The sequence below is a fragment of the Leptinotarsa decemlineata genome, unplaced genomic scaffold (genome assembly GCF_025532065.1).
Source record: "Leptinotarsa decemlineata unplaced genomic scaffold, Ldec_3_MD MMD2_tig00000505_RagTag_RagTag, whole genome shotgun sequence".
In the NCBI taxonomy this organism is placed as follows: domain Eukaryota; kingdom Metazoa; phylum Arthropoda; class Insecta; order Coleoptera; family Chrysomelidae; genus Leptinotarsa; species Leptinotarsa decemlineata.
The window spans coordinates 18,989,997-19,017,573 of record NW_027412549.1 but is presented as its reverse complement, the minus strand read 5'-3'; the positions used below and the strand labels follow the sequence as shown (position 1 = coordinate 19,017,573).

The 27,577-nt window shown below is 36.5% G+C and overlaps 1 protein-coding gene across 1 annotated transcript in view; it reads left to right on the top strand.

Annotated features, from left to right (window-relative positions):
- Window positions 1-16,869, top strand: part of LOC111511046 (glucose dehydrogenase [FAD, quinone]) — a 30,971-nt gene extending 14,102 nt beyond the window's left edge. The window contains exons 2-5 of the mRNA XM_074174196.1: window positions 9,860-10,127; window positions 11,582-11,822; window positions 13,655-13,853; window positions 15,667-16,869. Coding sequence (XP_074030297.1) covers window positions 9,872-10,127; window positions 11,582-11,822; window positions 13,655-13,853; window positions 15,667-16,821 — 1,851 coding nt within the window. The 5' untranslated portion in view covers window positions 9,860-9,871 and the 3' untranslated portion in view covers window positions 16,822-16,869. The remainder of the gene's footprint in view (window positions 1-9,859; window positions 10,128-11,581; window positions 11,823-13,654; window positions 13,854-15,666) is intronic.
- Window positions 16,870-27,577: the final 10,708 nt, after the last annotated feature.

Sequence of the window (27,577 nt, the reverse complement as noted above, 5' to 3'; positions counted from 1 at the left end):
TAGGTTTGAATGGACGAAATATTCTTAAATCTGAAGTCAATAATTTGTTCTGAAATTGAAAACATATGTGAAATTTTATTGAGGCCAGAGATGTATTATGTATGCAATGTGCCAATAATAGTGACCATCAACCCTGAAATCGATCGTTATTGATGAACACTGGCTTTGCATCAATTAAATTCACCATTATTTTTTCCGATTCCTTAAAGATTTTTCATACGCAAACCTTGAAAATAAATCATTGATGAGCTGAGTAAGTAGAATCACGTTATGCCAATAACGTGTTTGGTCTCAGCAACAAATCAGCTAAGGGCATGCAGGGTCGTTCAAAGATCTCATTTTGACCATTATATCAGTCACTCACAGTTTCTTTAAAACTGAATATGATGTATGAAACATGAACCCTATGATTGCGGAGAAAGTGTCTGGTTTCGAATCCCTAGAACGTACTGCAAAGGGATGATCATTTATTTTGAAGGAGATAACGAATTGAGCAAGAAACAGTCATGATTCGCATACTGCTATATAAATAACGGAGGAATTTTAATCAGCTTGATCCAGACTGAACAGCGACCGCAAGTGAAGTAAATCAGTGTGGTATGTGTGAGTGAAGTACAAGTAGTTTTTTAATTTTTTATTGAAATTTTGAAATTCCTCTATCTTCCCTATAACTATACAATACAGGGCTTTTCATGATGAGCGTTAATTAGCCGTTCCTGGCAAACTATTCAACGGATCAACCTGAAAATTCCACAGTATGCATAAGTCAATATGACCTACACTCCTATAATATTTTAGACGAAGCGGCGTTATCGCTTCTACTATAAAGTAGCGGCTTCTTTGATTTTTCAAATGGAACACGATGTATATAATAGCATATTATGATTCAGTATCATTTTGTCAACAATTTCATTTACTGTTTCCCTATACCTATCTATTACCGTTTTGAAGATATAAATTAATTTCGATATTTTTTTACTAAACGTGAACTTTTATAAATGCTGATAATCTTGAACTCTCTTGCATTAAAACGATCAAATTTGAAATGAAGTGGAGCGATACTATGAGGATCTTCACTCCGAGTCATATTTTCATTTGCCTCATACAGGGTCTTCAAAAAATGCAGATACTTTGATCTCATGAAAAAATGAGTGGAACTCAATTTTTTTCAAATAGAACACCCTGTATATTTTTGAGCTCTACATCCAATTTTAGATTAACTTTGTTCAGATGATATTATTTCTATTTTGAACCGTTTTCGAGATAAACTGTTTCAAACGGAAATTGACATGGTTTCCTTGTTCATCACTCATTTTTGTAAAACAGATTTCGTTTGATGTTTCTCAATTAGTCACAGATAATACAATGAAAAGATAATTATTAAAATACTCCTCAACCATCGAATGAAACTTCTCTTCAAACAATAGTTTTATTAACGCTGAAACACGAACTGAAAATGATAAACCCATAAAATAATGAGTTAATTTAATCGTCAGTGTATTTCAAAATATGTTCAAACACATCTCCACCTCTACTTAAATAAACATGTAATCTCTTCAAAAGATTGTCATGTGTAGCGCTTCTGATCAAGTCTAGAGTCAAGCTATTGAAAGCAGTTGTAACTCTCGATTTCATATATTCCATTGTTGTTATTGGAGTAGAGTAAACCATATTTTTAATGAAACCCCACACGAAATAATCTAATGGATTGCCATCTGATGTTCTAGGAGGCCAACGAAAAGGTCCATTGATACCAATCCATCTGTCTTCGAAGATTTCGGTTAAAGCTTCGCTGACTGAATGAGAATTATGGGGTGGAGCACCATCCATTTAGTACCATATACGTTCTCTTCCTGGTCTATTATTTAAAATCATTTGAATTCCATTCCTCAGTAAATCTTCATATTTTAATGCATTCAAATTATCATCATAAAACTCGATATAAAAAATTGACTCATTCTTCATGGCACAAAATATATTGAATTGCCATCTTTCTTGAAAACCCCTTTGGCGGACAACATGGGGATTTTCTGGCGCCCAATAATGACTGTTGTGTCTATTGAAAACTCCATTTTTTGTTCATCCTCTTGAGTCTTGACAAGTAACCATTCAAAGAATTCCACTCTACGAGGTGAATCAGTCTCTTTCAAATGTTGGACACAGTAGAACTTATAGGGATGCCATTTATGCTTATTAAGATTTCGATAAATTGTCACGTAGGGTATACCTATCTCCCTTTCAGCCTCGTGCAGAGAAGCATTTGGAAATGCATGAAAGTATCCCAAAACTGTTATACCATTGTCATCATCATCCACTTTAGTCTTCTTACGAATGATTTTTGGACGGAAGGTTCCATTCAACCTACAGTTTTTTAGTAGTCGATTTATCACATTATTATTCGGCTTCGGAAGTTGTGGATATCTTTCATGAAATACTCGGCATGTTCTACTTGGAATTCTATTACACTCACCATAAATTATCAATAAATTCAAGAAATCTTCATTACTGTAACCTAATCTTGACATTATTCTATTATAATTGGTAGCTATCACAATCAGTCAAAACCACCAACTAAAGTCTGACGGTAAATAATTGTTTTATTTATTTTTCCAAAGCACACTATTGAAAAATATTAATGTGTACTGTTGTACGTTAGAGACCAATACCTCAATGTATACAAATTGTAACTTTTTCTAAGGTAGGTGCATACCAATTTCGAATCGACTGATCTGAGATAGTTAAAAAACTGGATCAAAAAAAATATTACTAAGTAATAAAAAAATGTTGAATATCCAAAATAAGTGATGAATTCAAAAAACGAGCAAGAAAACCACGTCAGTTTCCGTTAGAAACAGTTTATCTCGAAAACGGTTCAAAATAGAAATAGTATTATCTGAACAAAGTTAATCTAAAATTGGATGTAGAGCTCAAAAATGTTGAAATATACAGGATGATTCATTTGAAAAAATTGAGTTCCACTAATTTCTCCATGAGATCAAACTATCTGCATTTTTTGAAGACCCTGTATGAGGCAAATGAAAATATGACTCGGAGTGAAGATCCTCATAGTATCACTCCACTCCATTTGAAATTTGATCGTTTTAGTGCTAGATAGTTCAAGATTATCAGCATTTATAAAAGTTCATGTTTGGTAAAAAAAATATCGAAATTAATTTATATCTTCAAAACGGTAATAGATAGGTATAGGGAAATAGTATATGAATTTGTTGACAAAGTGATAATAATAATATGATATTATATACGGGGTGTTCCATTTGAAAAATTAAAGAAGCCGCTACTTTATAGTAGAAGCGACAACGCCGCATCGTCTGAAATATTTTAGGCGTGTAGGTCATATTGATTTATGCATACTGTGAAATTTTCAGGTTGATCCATTAGATAGTTTGTCAGAAACGGCTAATTAACGCTCATCATGAAAAGCTCCGTATAGTGTATAATCCCAGATCCACCATATTATCCAGAGGTAATCGTCGAAATTGAGGCCTATGTTGTAACTGAAGATAAATCGTACTATCAAAATGGTACCTAGCGAAAAATAGTATGACCGCTATAATCGTTGTGTCTGTCGCCTACGAAAGAAAATTAATTGAATAATGAAATCACATTTTATTAAAAAATCTATGTTAGCCTACGAACTTTTCAATCAAACTGTTATTTATACCCTTTCCAATTTATATTTCCTCACATTAAATTTACCAAGTCAATGATACAAAAAAAAAACAAATACTCACTGGTAAAACGGATGATTGAATCAGCATCAATATCCAAATCATGAAGTAGAAAACAAGACTTCAAAACTTACCTGAAAACGAAAACAATATTAATTCATCTATAACTCTCAATATATTTCAAATTATGTCATAAAAGCGATCACCCCGGCTCCGAACGGGTGCAATGCTGATACTGAATATACATATAAACGCGTGCGATCGCTCCTTATCATAAAATGTTATAGGGCGAATCGCGACCATTGACGCTCTATTTATAGGCAAGCGCCGCCGGCCCCTCGGCTGGGACTGCCGCAACCGCTGTGTCCCTGCATTTTGAATTTATATTATCTTTGAGAATATTCATTTAAATTACAAGCTGTGAAGGGCCATATTGATCTATATTCAAGGCACAGTGTATTTAAGGTACTAGATTGGATAAGGATTATAGGTGTATTGCTTAAACTCGTTTCGTAAATGAGTCATTATTTCTTGAAGATAAAAATGGTTACTATCCTCAAGAGATAGACATATATCATCGCGGATTTTTATGTAGACCTCCTCTTCAATCACTCTACTCGTATCTATTGAAAAACCACTTTTTAATGATGAAAAACGAACGGTTTTTGTTGTCATTTGTGCTTTTGTTGAATGAAAATTGCAATTTTATTAGAATTTTTGCTATTAAAAACAAACCAAAACACACACTTTATATATTGAAAAATGATTTTTTATTAATTTATCTTCGAAATCCTAAATAATTGAATTTTTGAAGACTAACCCACATATGTTTTCCAATAAAAATTATTTTTTTTTAAATTTAATCCAACCTACAAGTCCACCCCAAATTGGCCCAATGCAAGTCACCCCACCCGCGTCTACTCCAAAACCCACACCAACCCAACTGAGGAGTGAACAATTTTGGAATACCGAAAAACACTTTTTTCGACTAATTGGAATGACTCTCAGGAATCGTTTTCAATACGATTCGGATCTTGAATCGTAAATATTCGACATTTCACCAAGAGTATCTCTCAAAAATGGAGAATTGCCCAGAAAGCGGTTATCGCTATCATATTGTACGCCTCATAAATAGTCCCATGCAATACTCAAATCGAAATGCTGGGTGCTATCAACCTAACCTAACCCAACCTAACTGTACTAACCTAACCTAACATAACCTAACCTAATTTAACAAAACCTAACATAAGCTAACCTAATCTAACCTAACCTAATCTAACAAAACCTAACACAACAAAACCTAACACAACAAAACCTAACAAAACATAACCTAACACAACATAACCTAACCTGAAGAGACTTTGTTTCATACTAGTGATAAGCGATCCGAATTCGTAGAGAGAGAACATATTTTTCAGTCATAGTGTCATATCAACTTATTCATGAAGAAGGTTCCTGTTTTACTTGAAGTAAAACGTTCTACAACAGTTTGAACTATTCGAGAGCATTCGAAAGCATTTATCAATATTCTAGAATATCCCGAAACATACTGGAGTGTGGTGGAATGCTGGAGATTAGAGTGTCATTGAATTGAAAGAGGTATATTTTTAGGAGGGATTAAGTTTTGGAAAGGAGGTTTTGGCTGAACCTCCATCTTAAAAAAATGTGAGAATTTCTCAAAGAGAGGAAGAGAGCAACCAATTCCAAAATGAACCCCATAGAAAGATGTGGAGTTCATGCATTTAAGTCAACTTTCAGACACAAACTAAAAAAAAAAACACTCAAAACAACTACTTTCATATAAAGACGAAAGAAAAATACTTTCGTAACGAATACTTTTATATGAATATTGAATTATACGAAAAACACTCCTATTCCGTTTCTACTCCAAACATTCATCCAAACATTGTTATGGATTTGGCCGCGGTGGTAGTGCGCCCGCCTCAGGATCGGAAGGTCGTGGGTTCGATTCCTGCCTTGACCAGGTATTTTTCTCGATAGAATTTGTCTGGTCGAAGCTGGGATGATTCTGCAACCGTGTTAGGAATCACACGTTAAAAGGTAAGACCTCGTTAGTCTTTAGCTCGCACAAGTTTCTCAACTTCTGAGAGTTGTTGTTCGTATGGGGGCGACAGCTGATTAACGGAAAAACAGTTTTTTTAAACAGACACATTCGTTATGGAACTGAATCAGATATATAATTAACAGGATTGATACACAACATAGAAGCATATGATGTTAGTTGAATTTGGCCTCTTTCATACACGAGTACTAAATTGTGTAGCAATCCAGTGTTATTTCTTTTCGAGTTTGAAAACCGTGGATTTTTGGAATTTCTTCCTGACGTTTCGCTGGCGCGAGTGGCTAGCTTCTTCAAAGATTTAACCATCATGGCTTGCTGTCCGATGACTAACTTTTAGGCTTCGCAAAGCGTATTAATGTCTTTCAGGTAATCAGTTGTATTTGTACCTGTATTTGTACCTGCATTTGTACCTGTACTCGTTCCTGCACTTGAACTTGGAATATTAACAATCTCTCTGCTTGTCCTGATCATTATTCTCGAATTCCTTAACCCTTCGGTAGACGCAGTAACATTTTACACAGCAATAGTCGCACACGGTCCACAAGACCAGTTGAATAATATATATTTATTAAATAATTTTTTCGAATTTTTCAATTAATATTGTTTAATCATAATTTTTTCCACAACATTTTTTTGTTACTATTCAACAGTTCATTTAGATATTGATTTCCTGCAAAAGTAGAAAAATGAACGACTTTTTGATCACTATTTATTTCATTCCTACGACATAATTTTCAGGAAAAAAAACGAACATATAATTCTGAAATATACTGAAATCGACACCAATAGAAAATGATTCAACTGCATTATACATGTGAAGTTAGAGGAAGTGTGTAAAATTACATGTTAAATTTAGGTATATATGTTATTTGTGGCAATCCTCACATATCGGGATGACATGCTCTAAACATACATATTTTTTACATAACGCACAGAAATATTTTGTTTTACGATTTTTTTTTTCAACTACAATAGCTACATCTCCCAAATTCTCCTGGATTTCTTTGAACGGGTACTGAATCATCATCCAAATGGCATATCTCTTTCAAGCGCATCCTTATTGTCCTTGGAATATTTGCATTCATACTTCGGCATTTCTGATGGTTATACATAAGACTGAAAGACAACTCTGTCAGAAATTGTCTTCTTGTTTTTGTAGAGTTTGTCAGATTACTGTTATATATTACGAAAGAATTCAGTATACTATAAAAAATAACCATTGGCCATCTTCTATTACAACGTGCCACATTATCCTGTGCACATAACTGATCTACAACATCGACCCCACTTTTTGTACTATTATACTTTAAAATCATTTCCGGTTTTCCAGTTTCTGCATCAACATTGTCTTCATAATGCATAGTCGAATACAGTAAAACATTTTCGTTTTTTTTTGGAATATACGATACCAAAGTTCCTCTGCAACCAAACCCAAATGTACTAGAACCAATAGGTCGTCCTGAATTTTGTGAGAAAAAAATTGTTATTTCTTTTCTTCTGCCTTTTATCGTTTCCAGAAGGGTCAAACCATTCTGTTGCATAGTCAAACCAAGCGCAGTGCTAGTAAACCAATTGTCAGTGGTTACATTTCTATTAGAACCATAAATATGTTGGCAGGCTCGTTCAGTCACAGCTTTGGTACTAGTATCTTGATAATAGGGGCCTTCTACTTGATTTTTTCCGACGTATGCTTCCATATTGCTGGTATAGAATAATTTTGCATCGGATAAGGCAAATTTTTTTATTCCATATTTGTTACGTTTGCTGGGAATGTACTGACGGAAGGAGCATCAACATCTGAATGCTTCTAGTTTGTCATCCACCGTTACATATTGCGAATGGGAAAAGCATTTTTTCTGATTATCATTCCACTTTGTTATCAGACATCTCACTGGAGCTAATTTATCTAGAATACGTCGATCGTCCCTAGTAGTGATGTCGTCAAACCTTATATATCTCAATAAATATCTGAACCTGGTAATGTTTATCGTCAAACGAAACACATCTATACCAGTGCCATCTGTTTTCCATAAATCAAGGGTGTTCAAATGGCTTGGTTTTCTCACACCTGCAAGATATAACAGGTCTATCAATGCACGAATTTCGTTAATGTTCGTTGGATATATATCTCGTTCACGGCTAAACTTGTGCCTCTCTGCCTCAATTTTAGTGTTCGTGTTATCAACTATCATTTGTAACATGTTCGAATCGAATAAATTATTCCAAATACCTTGGATATTGGTTATATTTCTAACTCATGGTTTTGATCCTGGAAGTTGCAAAACAATATTTTCTCTTCGAGTTCTAACATTTTTAGGTACTCTATGTTTGGCCCATTTTGTTTTGTGGTCTTTTCCAATAAAGTACGGTCCACGAATGAAAGATAATTCTACCCTAACTTCTAATTCCTCAACTTCTTCCTCTGTTTCGCTTCCCTCTGACCTTTCTTCAATGTTATCTTCCTCTTCTAATTACTTTTCGTTATCGACTCCGTCTTCTGGTTGGACTTCCTCAAAAAGACGCAACAGCCTTTCCTGCTCTCCTTCATAATCCATAATTTTGACTACAGTAATCGAACACGGTCCACCGCACCAGTTTGTCCAATTACTCACTTACTATTCTAGCACCGTCAACAAAAGAATACAGACTGATCTATCATCCCATAAATGGAAGGTACTCGGCCGGAGAGTTCCGCCCAATAACGTTTCCGAAATACTGATTATAATCCTGCCCGGTCCACTAGACCAGCTGCGTCTACTGAAGGGTTAAAATGGGGTTCCATATTTGATTGAGGTGCACCGTTTCTTCTTTTCGGTTGAAATTCTCCGTGTGTTTGTGGATCTCTATTGCCTCCCGTACCAGTCGGCTATGTTATCCCTGGTTGGGAGCAATTAGTTCTGTGTTTTCAAACAAAATTATGTGGTCTCCTTCACTAAGTGCGTCTTCTGCCACAGCTGACTTGTCCGTTTGGCCTAGTCTGCAGTTCCCTTTATGCTCTTTCAGTCTTGTTCCCATGGATCGTTTGATGGTCCCGATATATACCTCTCCACAAGTGCACGGTATGCGATAGACCCCTACTGCTGATAATGGACCTCTTTTGTCTTTAGATATGGCAACCCAGACATGTTATCTATGTTTGAAAAATGAAAAATGCATATAACAATGTTTACATAAGCATGAGAGGGTAATAGCTTTGGCTGCTTTTGCTGACAAGGAGGGTAAAGGGTAAATAATTGTAATATATATGTTTACGAAATATATGAACAGTAAATATATGGACAGTATAAACCAGCGGTTATGAAATGTCATTTTTACCTGACGTGTGTGCCAACACCAACAAAACGATCACTTATGTGACATCTAATCACTATCACTGATATTTTATTCTACCTAACAGTTACGTTTTATTTCAAATGATCATTAGAGTTTCCTTTCTGACGTGGTAGTGGACTAACGTGCTGACAGCGATCGTCCACAAAGAAGGCACGTGGACGCCATTGTTGGGGACGAAACTCAGTTAGTGTTGTGAATGTCTGCCGTCATAGAACGTGCCATCAATAAATTAAAAGTATTTTGTGAAAGTTTATAAGTGTAATAGAGAAACAGCACTTCCATTCACGCCGGTTGGAGGCCGGGGATGTCCACATGGAGACAGGATTTTAACAAATAATAGTGTAATTATGTTGAAAAAGTTTGGAAGTCTCCAAAAAATTCTCAAGTGTTTTTAATATAATAAAAAAAATTTAGACAAAAAAGGGTGGCAGCATTGCTGCGTGCAAGACAGCTGCGCCCCCTCGAATTGAGCTGGCTAAATGCGCCTATAAGGAAGCAAGTAAAATGATCATTAATAATTGTATATCATCTATTAATTTTGTACTCAGTACAGCTTGTATCTGCACTTTCTTTGACCTGTCATAAATGTATTGAATGCATAACATGATTAAATAAATTATGTCTGTCTGTCTGTTTATGTAGATGACCTAATGAATCAGAAAATGTTCGAATATTGAATTTCATGTAACATATTTATCGAACTGTTGAAGATTCTTCTACTATAATAATTGTAACGAGATATTTGTTGTTGCAGTAAACATCAAGAATGAGCCTAAAATTAGCCTACGTCTTTATACTTTTGGCAATAGTATCGACGAGCTTACAAGAGTCGCTCCTAGAAGGAGTCATATCGTTACTGCAAGATGGGGAAAATCAATGGACTGATGAACCGGCAGACGTACCAATTTACAAAATTCAAAAAGAGTACGATTTCGTGATAGTAGGGGCGGGCACAGCTGGATGTGTATTGGCCAATAGACTTTCCGAAAACCCGAACTGGTCGGTTCTACTTATAGAAGCAGGTAAATACCTATTTTTTTTACACGTTCTATATTAGCTACACCTGTATGTATATATGTACGTATGTGTTAGGAATCACACGTTAAAAGGTAAGATCTCGTTAATCCTTAGCTCGCACAAGTTTCGACTTCTGACGGTTGTCGTTCGTAGGGGTGCGACAGCTGGTTAACGAAAAAACAGAAAACAGACACACATATGTTTGTTTGTTTGTTTGCTTGTAATCCTCAAGTTCGGGATCTGTATTTGACAGAATTATCGACATTATTGCTTGATCTATTCGCGAGAAGATGGCGCTGTACGTAATCTCCTTGATATATCGACATTATTGCTTGATCTATTAGCGGGCAGATGGCGCTGTACGCAACCTCCTTGATATAATTCGAACTCACTTTACATGTATTTCTCCATTTGAAAAAAGTATTTTTTTTTTCATTAACCCGCGCGCCTACTGACTTCCATCGGCTTGGTAGCTGGTCATTTTTCTAAACTATATACGGCTGATCGATCCCAAAGTTTAGATAAAATAAATTTAGTTTAAAAAGACTAAAAAACACGCTTTTATAGCATACGAAACTAAAAAATGAAAAATAAATATAGTTTAAAAAACTAAAAAACACGCTTTTAATTTTAAAGAACATCGAAATGAAGAGTTATTTTTTATTAAAATAAGCTTAAAACAATAACGAACGCAATATTATTATCATAAAAGCGTGGGTGTTTTGTGCCATATTTTTTGTTTAACAAGCGCCCGTCGCTTGAGACTGTAGGGAGTTAAGACTGGCCTGAACGAATTGTTCTTTTAGATGATTTGATTTATAGCCAGTCTTCAAGTATGCCTACTGACTATATGTGAGAAGTTTTCTTTTCTTATACGAGGAATTGGGCAAATTTTGGATATACAGTTGGTTACCTCGTTCACAGGCAGATGGGGCGACGACAAACCTGTTGTTTGTTGTATGCTTCAGCTTAGTTCGAGGAATGATACTCTGACGGAATTCGATTTTCAATTATCGGAAATCATCGATTTCATGTCGATGATAGACACTACCTTGCACTGACGAGTGGCCAAACAGCCCGAAACCGGTCTGTAAGTGTGTTCCAATAATTGAAAATCTATTGCGGCAGTGGTATCGCCAACAGCATATGTAGAAATAACTTCTGTGAAGAATCCTGCTCTGACACCTGTCGGATATAATTCAAAGCCCATCGTGGTATTAGCCAGGGGAGTAGTTGTATTCTGATAGGTGTCAGTCCAATAACCTACAGTGTAGGGAGTTGAGACTGGCCTGAACGAATTGTTCTTTTAGATGATTTGATTATTATTAATATTATTATTATTCCCTTCAGTGAATGTAGAGAACAGTGACAGGGGGGTTTATTACGGAAAATAAATCATGTCAAAATATAGGGATGCACACATTTCTGTAAATTCAATTCAATGAGAATAACGTTACAGGTCGTCCCGAAAATTTATTGATGGATTTTCCAATATTAGCCAATTATCTTCAATTCACTGAGTCGAACTGGCGATACAAAACAGAACCGAGTGGTAGCTTCTGCATGGGCTTGGATAACCATCAGTGCAACTGGCCCAGAGGTAAGGTCGTTGGAGGTTCCAGCGTACTGAACTACATGATATACACCAGAGGAAACTGGCGAGATTATGATAATTGGGCTAGACTAGGAAACGAGGGATGGTGAGTTGTTTTCGATTTAATGTATATACAAATCTACTACCACTTATTGAAATAGTTACCTTGTCAAAAAGGAATGATATGAGTGGAAGTAGTTGGAAATTAATCACGCTTGAAAACTGGTTTGTTCTATTTTGTCCTCATCGAAATAGTACTCCTCAGATATAAACCACTTATGCCGGCGTTTTTTCCAATCCTCGAAGCTGTCCTACTTTTTGTTAGTTTGTTCTATTTTGCCCCCATCGAAGTAGTACCCTCAGATATAATTCACTTGTGTTGGCGTTTTTTCTAACCCTCGAAGCTGTCCTGACATGCACTTTTTGCTGGTTTGTTCTATTTTGTCCCCATCGAAGTAGTACCCCTCAGATATAAATCACTTATGCCGGCGTTTTTTCCAATTCAACCCGAACAGCTAAATAAACGACTTATGTACCGTGTCTGATAAATTCACCATTTAAAACCTCCCACATAAAAATAATGATCAGGCCTCGTAATTATACCACGCCACCCATGCCATACAAAGGAACTGCCGACGTTCGGTAACTATTTAGTTTTTATGCTATTCGTATATACTATACCCATGATTCGTCATCAATTGTGACCCTTTCAAGCAAATCTGGATCGTCATTAAACAATTCCTGAACGATGTTCATGCGACGGTTTTCTAACTAAAACTCGGCCAATTTGCAACTAATTTCGCTGCCACATGCCTCATGTCAAAAACTTACGAAAAAATTGCATAGCATGAGCCAACCGATTTGCCGACATCCTCACCAACTTCTCGAATAGTGATTCAACGATTCTCCATGACAATTTTCTTCACTTTCTCAACATTTTCATTCGTTGTTGATGTGCTGAGGCGTCTAGGATAAGCGTCATCTTGTCGACCTTCTGTGAAAAGCTTGTACCACTTGTAAACATTTTTCTGACTCAGAGTACAATCACCGTATGCCACTATCAACATTTCGAGTGTTTTTGAGTACTAAATTCCACTTTTTACATCATGATACATATTCTTTGATCCAATTATGTCAATAGCAGAACACTTCTAACTTTTATGCGTCTCACCAACAAACTGAACTTGCTTAACATCCTAAACTGTGAACATATATTCGAGACGAGTGTACCAACATAAAAACGCACTTTGCGGTCTGAGTAGCATTTTTCCTGCACTGTCGAGAAGTACCTCGAAACCGCGGTCTCTAGGTGATCTACTAATAATCTACTAAAATTAATACTAATAATTTCAGCATGGTCCTGCTACTGGATGAAAGAGAAATATCTGCGAGACTAGCCTCTGTGAGGAATCTTGCATAAATATCTGTCGGATATAATTCAATATCTAGCGGGATATTAGCCGGGAAACTATATGTTTTCCGGCTGGCATTTACTGGCTGGTAGTTAATTGGGAGAGATGAAGGTTTCGAAATGATATTTCGAAATACTCATTTTCTTGTCTGCATGTTTCTTCTCCTCAACACAGGCTTCAGTTTTGACCACTGAAGATGCCAGCCACTCGTGCCGGAATTTATAACTTCCATTATTCCATTTTACATATCCAAATGGATTTTTTCTTTAAAGTTTTATATTTTCTATGAGGTGATAGTTTAGAAAACAAAAAGGGTTCTGTTATGAAAACCAATAATACTCCTCTATCATAATCTATATTTAGTGATAGTTTACCAGTTTCCCAGAGTTTTTTCGAAAAAATAATTTTTGTTCAATTACTACTTATGAGTATTTGCGATTCAATTCTTCAGCCTATTGAATAGGCTGATTATTATTTGTTCTGATTATTCATAAGCTACTAGGAATCACTAATCTTCATTTTGCAGGTCCTTCAAAGATGTTCTACCTTACTTTAAAAAAATCGAAAACTTCACGGTACCAGAATACCAAGACCCCGAATTTCATGGTTCGAAAGGCTATCTGACAGTGGGATATTCTCCTGGTAAAACCAAAATTGCTGATGCAATAGTCCAGTCTAGCATTCAAAGCGGCATACCATATGTAGATTACAACGGAGCTACACAGGTGAGTTCAAGAAAACATGAAGGAACATCAATAATAATAATCTACATAAATTATGATGAACATAGAACTCGTTCTTGTTCACAAACATGGTATTGGTAGCTAAGCACTTTATAACGGTTGAAAAATCATTTTTGAAATCTTCGCAAAAAACACAATAAGTGTAACGTCCCAATATTCGAATCTGGATTTTTTGAAAATCCAATGAACAGAATAGGTCTCAGAATGTGAATTTTCACGGCCCGAGATAACTGTGTGAAAGCTATTTTCCTGTTTTTTGATCATGGTTTCCAAGTTTTTATGGGACGGTGACTGTAGGCCCACAGCACTTAGACCACATGTGACCCATTGTACATCCACCCGGTCAACCTCCTAGGTCAACTTTCATCCTGTCCTGTCCAGGAAGGTGGGCAGGTCGCTGGGAGACATCTCCTTTATATCGGCAGGTGTAGGCCAAGACTCGCCGAACACACACTCTCTTTGGCAACCTAGAAGGAGTCTCACGGTGGACTACGCGAAGGTTTTGGAAGGTGCAGCGACATTATTATCGTTGCGCAGTTTTTTCAGCCATCTTGGGGTTCCCTCCGTGGAGGTGTACAAGTGAGGGAGATTTCTTGCAGGGGCAGCCGATTCCTTGCCTTTATTCAAGGCGGAACTCTTGGCACCCGCCGCAGGAAGTGCCCTTGCTGTTGGAGGTGTAGTGGGGAAGGAGGAGGGTGCACTTATAGTTGCTGCCACTCCTGCCTCCTTTGCTCTCTATCTCCTTTTGGCCTTACGTCTTGGTCTTTGCATTACATCACGAGGTGATCTGCTATGTTCAGCCTCATTCCAAACGGTAGATTGGGGTGGACATTTCTGTTCATCCCAAGCCACCGCCTTAGATTGAGGTGAGCACTTCTGTCCAGCCTCGAGATTGGTTTTTGTTTTTGTTGTTTTTGTTTTTGTGTTTGTTTCATTTATCTGTGTTCCCACGAGTAGCAAAAGAGTTGGTCACTTCTGGCAGAGCCCTGCTCTGCCGTAGGTTTCGCCCAGTTCCCCAAGGGGATAGTTCGTAACCGCATATCACACTGCGGCCATTCAGCTGTCGGCACGATTCCTTACACCTTAGCTTGCACGGAACAATGACACCCAGATCTGGGTTTTCAAAAAATTCTACCCTTAGGTGAGCGGAAATGGGAGCTGGACCCTCTTATAACATATTCGTCATTTTTAACGCTGATAACTTGGTGCTGAGCCACTTTGCTAGATATTCAACGACACTTTCAGACCAGCCTAGACTGAAACTTCTCATGGTAGGCCGGCCACTGCCATTTCCAACATTGAAACCACGAAACTCTGAAACTCGGTATTAAGTTTCTTAGTTGAATTGTCGTTGTATAATTTGATGTGAATTGACATTCCATTATGGCTGATGTTTATGTATATTTTCTTGTAAATGTGAAATTCACAAAAAATGAAAATAATTTGAAAAAAAGGTTATATATTGCTTCGACTAGAGATTAATTTTCCTCCACCAGATACAAAACCTGTTCACAATTTAGGTGTCGACTCGGAGTCGAATACATCTCTGATTAAATAACTTGTCTATGAAATTCAAATGTAAAAATGGGATACTTGATCAAGTTATACTAGGAGCTGCGTATCGAATACGTACCTACTTGTTGAGTAATAAAATCTATCAGAGTGACCCTCTTCCTAAAGAATATTACCAAAAAATTCAAATAACTGCAATGAGTCACCCAAGAAAAACGACAATCGCAAAAAAACTTCAACAGCTATTTTCACTATTATTCATCAAATATTTTTTTCATTACAGATAGGAGTATCCAGGCTTCAGCTCAGCATGAAAGATGGATATCGAGACAGTTCCAGTAGAGCTTACCTGCATCCAGTGGCAAAGAGACCCAACCTACAAATGACCAAATTTTCTATGGTATCTAAAATACTCATAGACCCCGGAACTAAAACTGCCTTTGGAGTGGAGTTTGTTAAAAATAACAGAACCCATAGAGTGTTAGCAAAGAAAGAAGTAATAGTGTCTGGCGGAGCCATAAACTCACCACAGTTGCTCATGCTGAGCGGTATAGGCCCGAAAAAGCATCTTACTTCATTAGGAATACCTGTAATAAGCAATTTAAAAGTTGGGTATAATCTGATGGACCACATAGCCACGGGGGGTATAACTTTTCTCATAAACCAACCCTACTCCTTGCGCACAGATAGGATTATCAACAAGGAAAACTTGAACTTATACCTCAACCATCACAAAGGACCAATGTCCATACCAGGAGGTTGTGAGGTTTTGATTTTCCACGATTTTTCCAATCCCAACGACCCAGATGGTTATCCGGATATGGAATTGTTGTTCCAAGGCGGGTCCATTGTCTCTGATGAGACTTTAAGGAAAGATTTCGGAATAACAGATCAAATTTACGATGCCGTTTTCAAACCAATCGAAAATGAAGAAAGTTTCATGGTGTTTCCCATGTTAATGAGGCCCAAGAGTAAAGGCAGAATCATGCTGAAAGATGGAAATTACAAATCAAAACCCAGGATATATCCTAACTATTTCGCTTTTGAGGAAGATATGAAGACTATCCTGGAAGGAATCAGACTGATTTTGAATATAACTGAGCAACCCGCGCTACAGGCTATAGGGACGAGGCTGCATGACATTCCAATTCCACAATGTTCACACTTAACCTTCGCGAGTGATCCATATTTCGAGTGCATGACAAGATATTTCACATTCACGATTTACCATCAAAGTGGAACTTGCAAAATGGGTCCGCCGAAAGACAAGAAAGCTGTCGTAGATCCCAGGCTGAGAGTGTACGGTGTCAAAGCTTTGAGAGTCATAGATGCTTCTATTATGCCTGAAATACCGGCAGCTCATACAAATAGTCCGACATATATGATTGCCGAAAAAGGAGCGGACATGATCAAGGAAGATTGGGGAATGAATATTTAACTGTGATGATTTAGATTAATATTGCGTGTAAATATAGATAATAGCGCATTTTGTTTTTTTTTGCAAGCTCTGTGACACACAGTGGAAGTAGAATCATTAGTGGAAATTGTTTTTCAGTAGCAGACACTGAATATAGATCCATTCTACAAAACACACTGTATTTGGATGCAAAAGTAGTGGCCCATGAATAAAATGATCTTTCATCCTGTAATATGTATGTGTTAAATTACAAAATTCTCAATATTTCAGAAAAAAATTTCCTGAGGCTCTTTACAACGAGGAATACAGTTTCAAGTTGTTGAAATATACAGTGTGTGAGAGTCAAATGAAATAAACTCATTATTTCGGTTACTGTTAAAAAAAAACCGAAATACGTCAAATGTAAATTATAATTTGATGTTCTTCAACGTAAAAATGCCACCCCTACCTTCAACCCTCTTCGAATGACAGGTACAACCCCCAATTTTTCAAATGGGAAGTATAGGTTTGTGATATATATTTTGAAAGGTCTCTTCCTTCTCTATTCAAAAATGTTATCGCTCTCAAGTTCATTGTAACAATTGAAATAAATTGAAATCATGTGGTTACCGAAATTCGATGAAATACACTCAAAACGTAATGAAATGTAGAATACGAAAAAGAAATATTGATGTTAACGAAGGAGGTGTTCGAAATGTTCACCGCGAACGCTATGGCAACATTCTAATCTCAAATAAAACTGTCTTCTAACATTATTTAACATATCAGGCGTGATCTAATTTGAGTTCATCACTCATTGCATTGGCAATTGCTTTTTTTATCTGCCACACATGACCAAGCTCGCGAAACTGCTTCAACCGCATGTGAGCTAACGCCCAGTTCTTTCGCCAACTCAAGCAGCGTTTATGATGGGTCAGTCACCACTAGGGTTCTCAAATCCTCGTCCTGGATAAGTGTATACTCTACTCTGTCCATCTAAGCAACGGAGTGCTCCGAAACATCACCTTGCTTAGTGCACGTGATCTTCCAGACAAGGCTGATTGTACAGAGTCGCACTAAGGAACGTCCGATTTTTTTTTTGTTAATGTGCGGGTGGGTATAGGAACATTTTTTAGGTGGAGTGTACGACACAAATCAGCAGTTTCTTCAGCCGTATCAGTACTTGATATTTGGGAGATTTCAAACTGTAAAATACCGTATATGTACACACCACAGGCGTTGAAACGTAACTGACCACTCCCAATGAATTCCGCCAGCCGATTGCCTTTAAATCTGATTTGCCAGCGTAAGGGGGTTTGTTTATTTTACCCAATAGATTCAAATGTTCGTGGTGATCACGCTTTGATCACGCATCTATCTTTGTTTGGGTTACTTTGTTTGTTAGATGGATATAGTTTAGATTGACCACTTCGCGCTAAAATTTCTGGAACGAAATTTCGCAATCCAAATGCCTAATTAATTTTTCGGGGTGTTTCGGTAGTGCTTTAGTTCAATTTGAATTCATAGAGAAAAAATGGCTGAAAATAGCTAGACGACATCATATAGTAATAAGCTAGAAACGGGCAAAAAAATATTAAAAAAATGAACAGCATCAATATATGGAGTACAAAGAGCCTATCTAGCTCTGAGGTATATTCCCAGTAAGTGGAGAGAAGTAAGAGTAGTATTTATACCCAAACCAGGTAGGATGGACTACACCCTACCAAAAGCATTCCGACCAATTAGTCTCACGTCGTTTTTCTTAAAAACCAGTACTAGTTCACAACCCACTTCATCCAAATCAGCATGCATATACTCCGGGAAGGTCTACTGATTCTGCCCTTCACCATGTGCTTGGCAGAATCGAGAGATCATTGGACAATAAAGAATCCACCCTGAGTATATTCATAGATATCGAGGGAGCGTTTGATAAAATAACCTTTCCAACAATTACCCAGCAACTACACTCCAGGAATGTACCCCTGGTAGTAGGAGAATGGATACTCAATATGCTCTCTAGTAGAGCAAGTATGAATGTAGAAGACATCACAGTGAAAGGACTGGTCATGAGGGGATGTCCACAGGGGGGGGGTCTTATCACCCCTTCTCTGGAACATAGTTCTGGATACCCTGATTAATCACCTTAACAAAAATGGATTCTACACAATTGCGTACGCAGATGACATAGTTATCTAGCAGACTGGCAAATTTGTAAACACACTGTGCGATAGAGTGCAGGATGGGCTCAAATTGATAGAAACATGGTGTAAGGAACACTCAGTGTCGATCAATCCCAAGAACACTGAGATGGTCCTTTTCACCAGGAAAAGAGGTTAAACGGACTTAAAACCTCCCGAAATCTTCGAAAGCAAACTAAACTTCTCTGAAGAGGTAAAATACTTTGGTACTATCCTCGACAGGACATGGAACTCTCATCTACAGAGTAGAGCAGAAAGAGCATACGTTGCTTATGAGCAATATCAGAGGACAGTATGACGCGCATGGGGTCTTTCACTCCGTGTGATCACTTGGATCTACACTGCAATAATAAGATCTATGTTAACGTATGGAGCCATTGCATGGGGACCGAAAGTTCTACAAGCAACGGCCATCCAAAAATATACCAAATACAGGGAATGGCTTGTTTAAACATCACAGGAGCCATAAGAACAACCTCAACCGCGGCAATGGAATTAATCACGGACCTGACCCCTCTTGATCTGTACGTTAAGGAGGTTGCTTTGATGGCCATGGTACGATTGCGCACGGCTGGTGTGAACCTCGAAGTAGGAATGGGTCAATTGAGGCTGGGCCTGTGACGGGAAGCGCTTACTGCGCAACCTCTGCTGCAGGCAACAAGCGATGCAATTGAACCAAGGTTTGTGTTTAATAAACCCTAAAAAATACAAATCAAGCAGAACATAGAGTCAGATGATATAAATGCAGTACGCATTTACACAGACGGCTAAAAAACAAAAAAAGGCTCAGGGTGTGGAGTGTATTCCAGACCACTAAGCCTAAGAATTAGGTGGGGAATGGGTAAAAATACCAGCGTGGTCCAAACAGAACTGGCTGGTATCTCAATCGCCACAAAATAATTAATCAAGAAAGGAATTTCTGGCAAAACCATAACAATCTGCAGTGACAGCAGACAAGCCCTATTAGCCTTGAACAGACAACGTATAACTTCAGGGCTAGCACTAGAGTTAAAGGGCACGACAGGAGTAAAGGTAATCGCATTGCCGACTTTTTAGCCAAGGAAGCGGCTGGACTAAGAATTTTAGGACCCAGTGACACCTACGGCCTGATGACTTCGACAATTGCGGAACTAGTCAAGTGTTACACCCATGCTCAATCCTTAAAGAAATGGGACGAAACCAAAGGATGTAATCTTGCCAGGATCACCTTGGGTGACCCTGGGAAGTTGGCGCCGAAGAAATATTTGGCAATGACCAGGAAAAATTTACACCTAACAGTAGGATTTCTGACTGGTCACTGTCAACTAAGGAAACACCTTCATAATATGGGGCTGGTGGACACACCTCAATGCAGGATGTGTGAACAGGAAGATGAGACTGTCAGGCATGTCCTGTGCGAGTGCCCGGAGTTATCGTCAATAAGAGAGTGTGTGTTCGGCGAGTCTTGGCCTACACCTGCCGATATAAAGGAGATGTCTCTCAGTGACCTGTCCACCTTCCTGGAAAGGACAGGATGGACGATGATCTAGGAGAACAACTCCTCGGTAGGATGTAAATGGGTCACATGTGGCCTAAGTACTATGGGCTTACACTCACCCTCCCTACTCTACAGATATGGAGTACAAAATTCTCTATCGATCATTATACTACGACACAGTATATAAAATATTTATTGAGGTATTGAGCTATAAAAACACATGACAATGGACAAAACTTTCGAATTAACATTTTGAAGTAAACTAGTATCGTCTAATATACGTATACGCAATATAAATCACAGTTATTTGTGTTGTGAGTTGCCTATATTACAGGAATGCTTTTATACCACTCGAGAATCTGCTGATATTATTTCAGAGTGAAGAAACACATTTTCAAATGATGACAGAATGGGATGATTTACGACTATTTCAAATGAACGTTTGATAGATATTTTGAAAAAATGTATGTGTTGATGGTTTAGTTTTGAAAATGCATGTAATTAAAATATGAACAAAATAAATATATTAATGTAACAAGTTTGTCGAAAAATTATGATGTAAGTAAATGAAAAACTAGATAGAAATAAACAAAACATATTCGTTTTCGAAAAGAATGTTATCAATAAATGAGAGAAAGTTTTTGTCGATAAAATTTGCATTAAAATACAATTATATCAGTAGAAGTGGATAACATGCCATAATATTTAGAGGCCAGTTTCACAATAATGGAATGAAGATTTCAAACACATTTGAAATTAATTTTCAAAATATTCATTGAAACCATATTTCTTACAACATTCAAGTAAACTTTCAATACTTTTGAAACCAAAATATTGAAGTCTATGAGCTATTAGTAAAATTCAAACAAGCGACCTTGGAACATTATTATTAAACAAAAAAAGTCTCACTGCTATTATTGATTTTTTTAAACGTGTTGAAATGTGGTTTGACCACTGTCACCAAGGAATGACAATATTCAAAAGTGGAAATTTTATGCGAGTTGCGGATTAACGTAGTCTTACCATCTAACATGCGATTCTTAGTAACCGACATATTTTGTCAGGTATCAGTTCTTAAATTTCGAACATTGTATTCGAAATCAATATTTATACCAAAATAAATCATTGGTAGATATTGTTCAAAAAACATTTTGGAACCAAAAGGAAACCTTTATTTATAACTTGAAAACAATATTGATGTCACTTTTGAAAAATATCATTTTGAGGTACAATGCACTATGCATCAGAATAAGTGTTTCTATGCATAAAGTATCGCTATAAACTATGGAAAGCAACAGCGATATTGAGTTCGATAATGTGCCTAACGAAATATCCAATGCAGCACCAGCACAATTATTGTCTGAAAAATCGTAGTCCAGGTACGAAAACATTTATGATTTGATCTGGAAATGGATGGATACGAAGAAATGCAAAACTATTACAGAGGATACAATTTTGGCTTATTTGGCGCAAAAATTTGTAACTGTCAAATCCTCTACTTTCTGGAGCGTATATTCTATGTGGAAATGTACCATTTCAGTAAAGAGAAATGTAAGCATAGCTACTTTCCCAGAGGTCATCGCATTTCCTAAAAGAAAGAATGGTAAAAAAATCAGAAGTATTCAATGGCAAGCAGATCGACAAATTCATTAGGAAAGCAAATAGTGAAACATATCTAACAAAATTTTACGATTGTAGGATGTGAAGGTATCAACTTTTATTCCAAAACATATATTGAGATAAATTTTGTTGTAATTGGGCAAAAAAACTGCTGTTGTATATGCAATACATTGACATTTTACTACATAATATGAGGTAATAAGCTTGAGGTCAGTTCAGAAGATGCTCGATATGGTTGCCTTGAACTTCTTGACATATGAACAGCTTATCCGATATTTCACGCTGAACATTTTCGAACACAGTAACGTCAATATCTCTACAAATATTTGTTATTCTCTGCCGTATATCCAACATTAGAGCAGGTCCAGTTGCTTCAAATAGTCACATAAAAAAAGTCCAAAGGTGTTAAATCTGGCGAGCAGGCTGACCATTCTATAGGACCTTGACGGCCAATCCAACGACCGGTAAAAGTAGTATCCAAATAGTTTCTGGAGTAAAGTGGTGGTGCTCCATCTTGTTGGAATACAATATTCATATCGAATTCATTAGGATTCGCTTCGACGATTTCAGTGATGAGAGGGTCAACAGTAGTTTTCAGTATATTCAAATACAGTTTCCCTGTTAAATTTTGATCAATAAATAGAGGTCTTACAAAATAGATTCCCAATATTCCTGCCCAAAACGTTAATTTTTTCTGGATAATGGCTATGTGTTCCAGGAAACGTGAGGGTCAGTGTCACTCCAATAACGGCAAGTTTGTCTATGAACATTGCCGTTTAACGAAAATGTACATTCGTCACTAAAACAAATATTGTGGAGATAGGTAGGATGCCTTGCAATGGTTTCCGTCATGATTTCGCAGAATTTTGTTCTTTGATCAGGGTCATCTTCAGTTAATTGGTGTAACATTTTAATGTTGTATGGATGATACCTATTCCTCTTCTAAAGTCTCTACACAGTTGAAAAAGACACCTTGCAAACATTCGTGACGGAAATAGGAGACAGTTCAGGATTTACTACCCTCTCACCAATTATTTGCACTTGCTGTTCTTCCGGAATGGACAGATGACCTAGGGGCTTTTTGTTATGTACACTACCAGTAGTTGGAAATACAACTTCCCTCAAATATTTTCTACAGATAAGAAGATTCGGAAAACGTTCATCGATAATCCTTTCGGTCTCGTGAAAGTTACGCGTCGCACCGTAAATAAAAATCGCTTAAAATTTTTTTTCCAATGGACAAGAATTTACCATTTTAGAGATTGTTGACGTGGTACCTTTCTACTAGTGAAACCGTAAACTGAATGAGAATATTCTAACTGAACAATGATGTTCATTGTCGAACTGCCTTTTTTGATGTTTTTATAAACAAAAATTAACCTAACAAACTTTATCGGGTTATTGGAATTGCTATATGGTAGATAAAAAGGAATATTTCTAGAAATATCGATATGAATGTGTTTGTCTTCAGGAAATTATTAAATGTTTCGCAATTTTGTAGTAGGTGAAGATGTTCGGTTTTTTACTTTTAAGATAGACACAACTTCAAATGTGATTAGTTTTATTGAAGAACGAATCGAAAAAATAAAAGTAAGCAATCAAACTCTTTTCTTACTGTCATACATTCTGAACTTCATTCTTCTACAACTTGTTGCCATAGCACTCAAAAACAAAATTTTCTGCTTCTTCTTAACTATCAAAATATGACAGAACACAAATTAACCTAAGACAATTTTCATGTTTTAACAGATGACAGCAGGTGTATTAGATTCAACAATTATTATGATAAAACATAAGGATAGTTCAACATCTTCTTCTAATTTTCGAATCTAATACCTAACATTAAACAAATGATATTTTACACAAGTTGAACATCAAACATCTTTATACACTAGTCTGTTACTGAATTTACCAAATTTAGTCGCACATAATGGCTTGGTTAAAATATCTGCGATTTGTTCATGAGTTGAGCAGTACACAAGATTCACAGTACCTTCTCTCACCTTCTCATTGATAAATTGATATCTTACGTCAATGTGTTTTGATCTTTTATTAAACTGGTTATTTTTCACTAATGTTATGGTACTTTGATTGTCCACATGAAGAGTAACTTTGAGATCATTTCCTATTAATTCTTGTATCATGAATTTCAGATAGATAAGTTCCTTAACACAATCGGCAGCAGCGATATACTCAGCCTCCGTACTGGACTGCGAAACAATAGGCTGCTTACGACTGCACCATGTTACTGGTCCACCACAATAAAATATTACGTACCCAGTTGTGCTCTTTCGGGTTTTCACATCATCAGCAAAATCACTGTCACTGTAGGCTATTAATTCATTTGGATTAGAGTCTCTATTATACTTTATACCAAAATTTTTAGTCCCGTTTTGGTATCTTAGAGTACATTTCATATTTGATACATCTTGGGTTGTTGGTTTTTCCATGTTTCTGCTTCCATATCCAACAGCGAAAGCAATATCTGGTCGGGTTTTACTCGATGCATATAACAAACTTCCAACAAGCTCTCTGTAAGGAAAGCTGATATTGAGATTGTCTTCTTCCAAGTTAGCATTGTTAACTAATGATATTGCCACTGTCTTCAATTCCTGCATGTTAAATTTCTGAATCATGTTTTCAACATACTGTTCTTGGCTCAATAGGATCCCATTTGTTTGTTTTTTAATTTTTATTCCAAGGTAGGATTCTGGATCATTACTGGATGTCATTTCAAACTTGTTTCTAAGATTTCTCAGCAAGTTTTCCATTTCTATCTCATTGTTTCCGACTAAAATTCCATCATCAACATAAACGGCAAGTATTAGAGAATTGTTTTCATTTTTGAAAATACAATTTTCAGTTTTTAGAATGTGTAAACCATTTTCTTTCAGAAAATTAGTAAATGTTTTGTTCCATTCTAAAGGGGCTTGTTTTAGACCATACAGAGATTTTAGAAGTTTACATACCTTGCCTTTTTCTGTGTAGCTTTCTGGCAATTTCATAAAAATTTCTTCTGACAGGTCTCCATAAAGAAAGGCAGTTTTGATGTCAAATTTCTTAATGTAATAATTAGTGCAGGCAGCTAGGGCTAGTATTATTCTTAGAGCAGTTATGTTAACTACTGGACTGAATGTTTCCATATAATCGATACCATATTTTTGTTGGCATCCTCTTACAACTAGTCTAGCTTTATAATGTCCATCATCTTTAACTTTAAACACCCATTTGCTGGTTAGATTTTTTTTTTCAATACTGTGTTTTCATCCACCAATGTCCAAGTGTTGTTTTTGTTCAATGAAGCTTTTTCATCCTCAATGGCCTGTATCCATTTTTCTTTGTCATTACTTTTCATTACTTCTTCGTAGCTTAGCATCGCTATAGAATGTTCATTATCAGAGTGTGTTAGGTCATAATCCAGAAATCTTTTTGGTATATTTACTTTTCTACCACATCGTGTTGTTTTAACCTCACTTTCTATCTCATCTTCTGATTCCTGGTGTTTTAGATCATCATTTACTGAAAGTTCATTAGTTTCGTCTGTCATTTTAACTTCGTTTTCCTCTTCTTCCCTTTTCTCAAAGTTTTCTATTTCTTTCATTAATATTCTTGAATGTACTGGGCTTTTACTTTGAATATCACCTTTAGGTTCTTCAAAGACTACGTCTCTGCTTATGACTATTTTTTTTTTTCTTTGTCCCACAATCGATAGCCAGTCGATGAATATCCAATGAAAATGAACTCCTTACTTCTTTCGTCAAGTTTTTTTAAATATCCCAGTGTCTTGGCATAGGCTTTACATCCAAATAAATGAATATTTGAAAGATTTGGTATTTTAGCTGTCCACTTTTCTGTTGGAGTTATGTCAACTGCCTCGCTGGGTGATCTGTTTAAAAGATATGTAGCCACTCTTGCTGCTTCACCCCAGAACTTCTTGTTCAAACCAGAGTCAAAAATCAGTGCTTTGGCTTTGTACATTATGCTACGGTTCAACCTTTCTGCTTTACCGTTATGTTGAGGAGAGTGTGGTACAGAAAGATCCATTACAATTCCTTTTCTTTTATACCAAGATTTCAGATCTGCATTAACAAACTCTGTTCCATTGTCACTTCTTACTTTTGACACTTTCAAGTTGTGGTGAGCTTCTACTTCTTGGATATAGTCCTTTACGTATTCAGATACTTCATATTTATTTTGCAATAAATATATCATGGAGTAATGAGTGAAGTCATCGAGGAATGTTAGAATGTATTTCTTACCATCCCATGTGATGGGATCGATGGGGCCACATAAATCTGTGTGAATGATTTCAAGAGGGCGGGTGGCTCTAGTTCTTACATTATTGAAAGGAAGTCTGGTTTGCTTAGCTTTTAGGCATGTTTTACATACTGTTACTAGTTTATCAAGATCAGTTTTATTGATGTCGATTCCAGTTGACATGTCAACTAATCTTTTCAAGTTATTCACCCCCAAATGTCCTAGTTTTCTGTGCCATATTTGTGGTTGATTTTCTTCAAGTTCTGATAGAAAAGTTTGTGGTTGTATATTCAAATTCACCATATAAAGACCATTTTCACCTTTGGTCCCTTCGAGGATTTTCATTTCATCTTTCAAGATAGTCACTTTGTTTTTGTCAAATATCACTTTTCCTTCTTTTTCTGTAATGGCACTCACAGATAATAAGTTTTTACTTAAATCAGGAATGAAAAGTACATCATTTAGAATAATTTCACTTCTTTCTATTGATCCCAGTCCTTGACTTCTCATATCAAGTCCCTTTTTAGCTACTGAAATTTTTGATGTAATTTCAGCAAGTGTTTCGAAAAAATCTATGTTATTAGACATATGCGAAGATGACCCTGAGTCTACAACAAAAACTCTATCGTCTACGGGGTTTTCATTTTTTTCTGTCAAAAATGCTACCTTCTGCATTTTTTCTGGTGTCTGTTTCTTCTTTCTGAAATAGCAATCTTGTTCAACATGATTGTTCTTCTTACAGATCGAACAAGTTCTTTGCTTCTGACAGTTCTTAGCAAAATGCCCCAATCCATTACATTTGAAGCATGTTACTTTTTATTTATATTTGGAACCCTTCTTTTCACTTTTTGTTGACACGAATGCTACTGCATTTTCTTCTGTAACTTCTTCTTCTTCTTCTTTGAATCTGGCTTCTTCTGCTAATAGCCTTGAGGTGAGTTTAGTTAATGTCTTTTCACTTTTGGGTGTTGAATCCCAGGCTGTGTTGAAGTATTCATAACTTTCTGGTAACGTTGAAAGTATCTTGGAGATAATCATTTCTTCATTAATATCTTGACTCAAACTTTTTAGTCTGTATGCCAGGCTTTCAACTTTACTTATATGTATTGAAATATCACTGCTTCTATCATATGTTAAGTTAAAAAAATCCTTTAATAAGCTGCATTTTTGTTCTTCAGTGTTCTTGTCAAAAATATCACTCAGTTTCTCGAGCATCTCGTTGGATGTTTTACAGTTGATTATATGC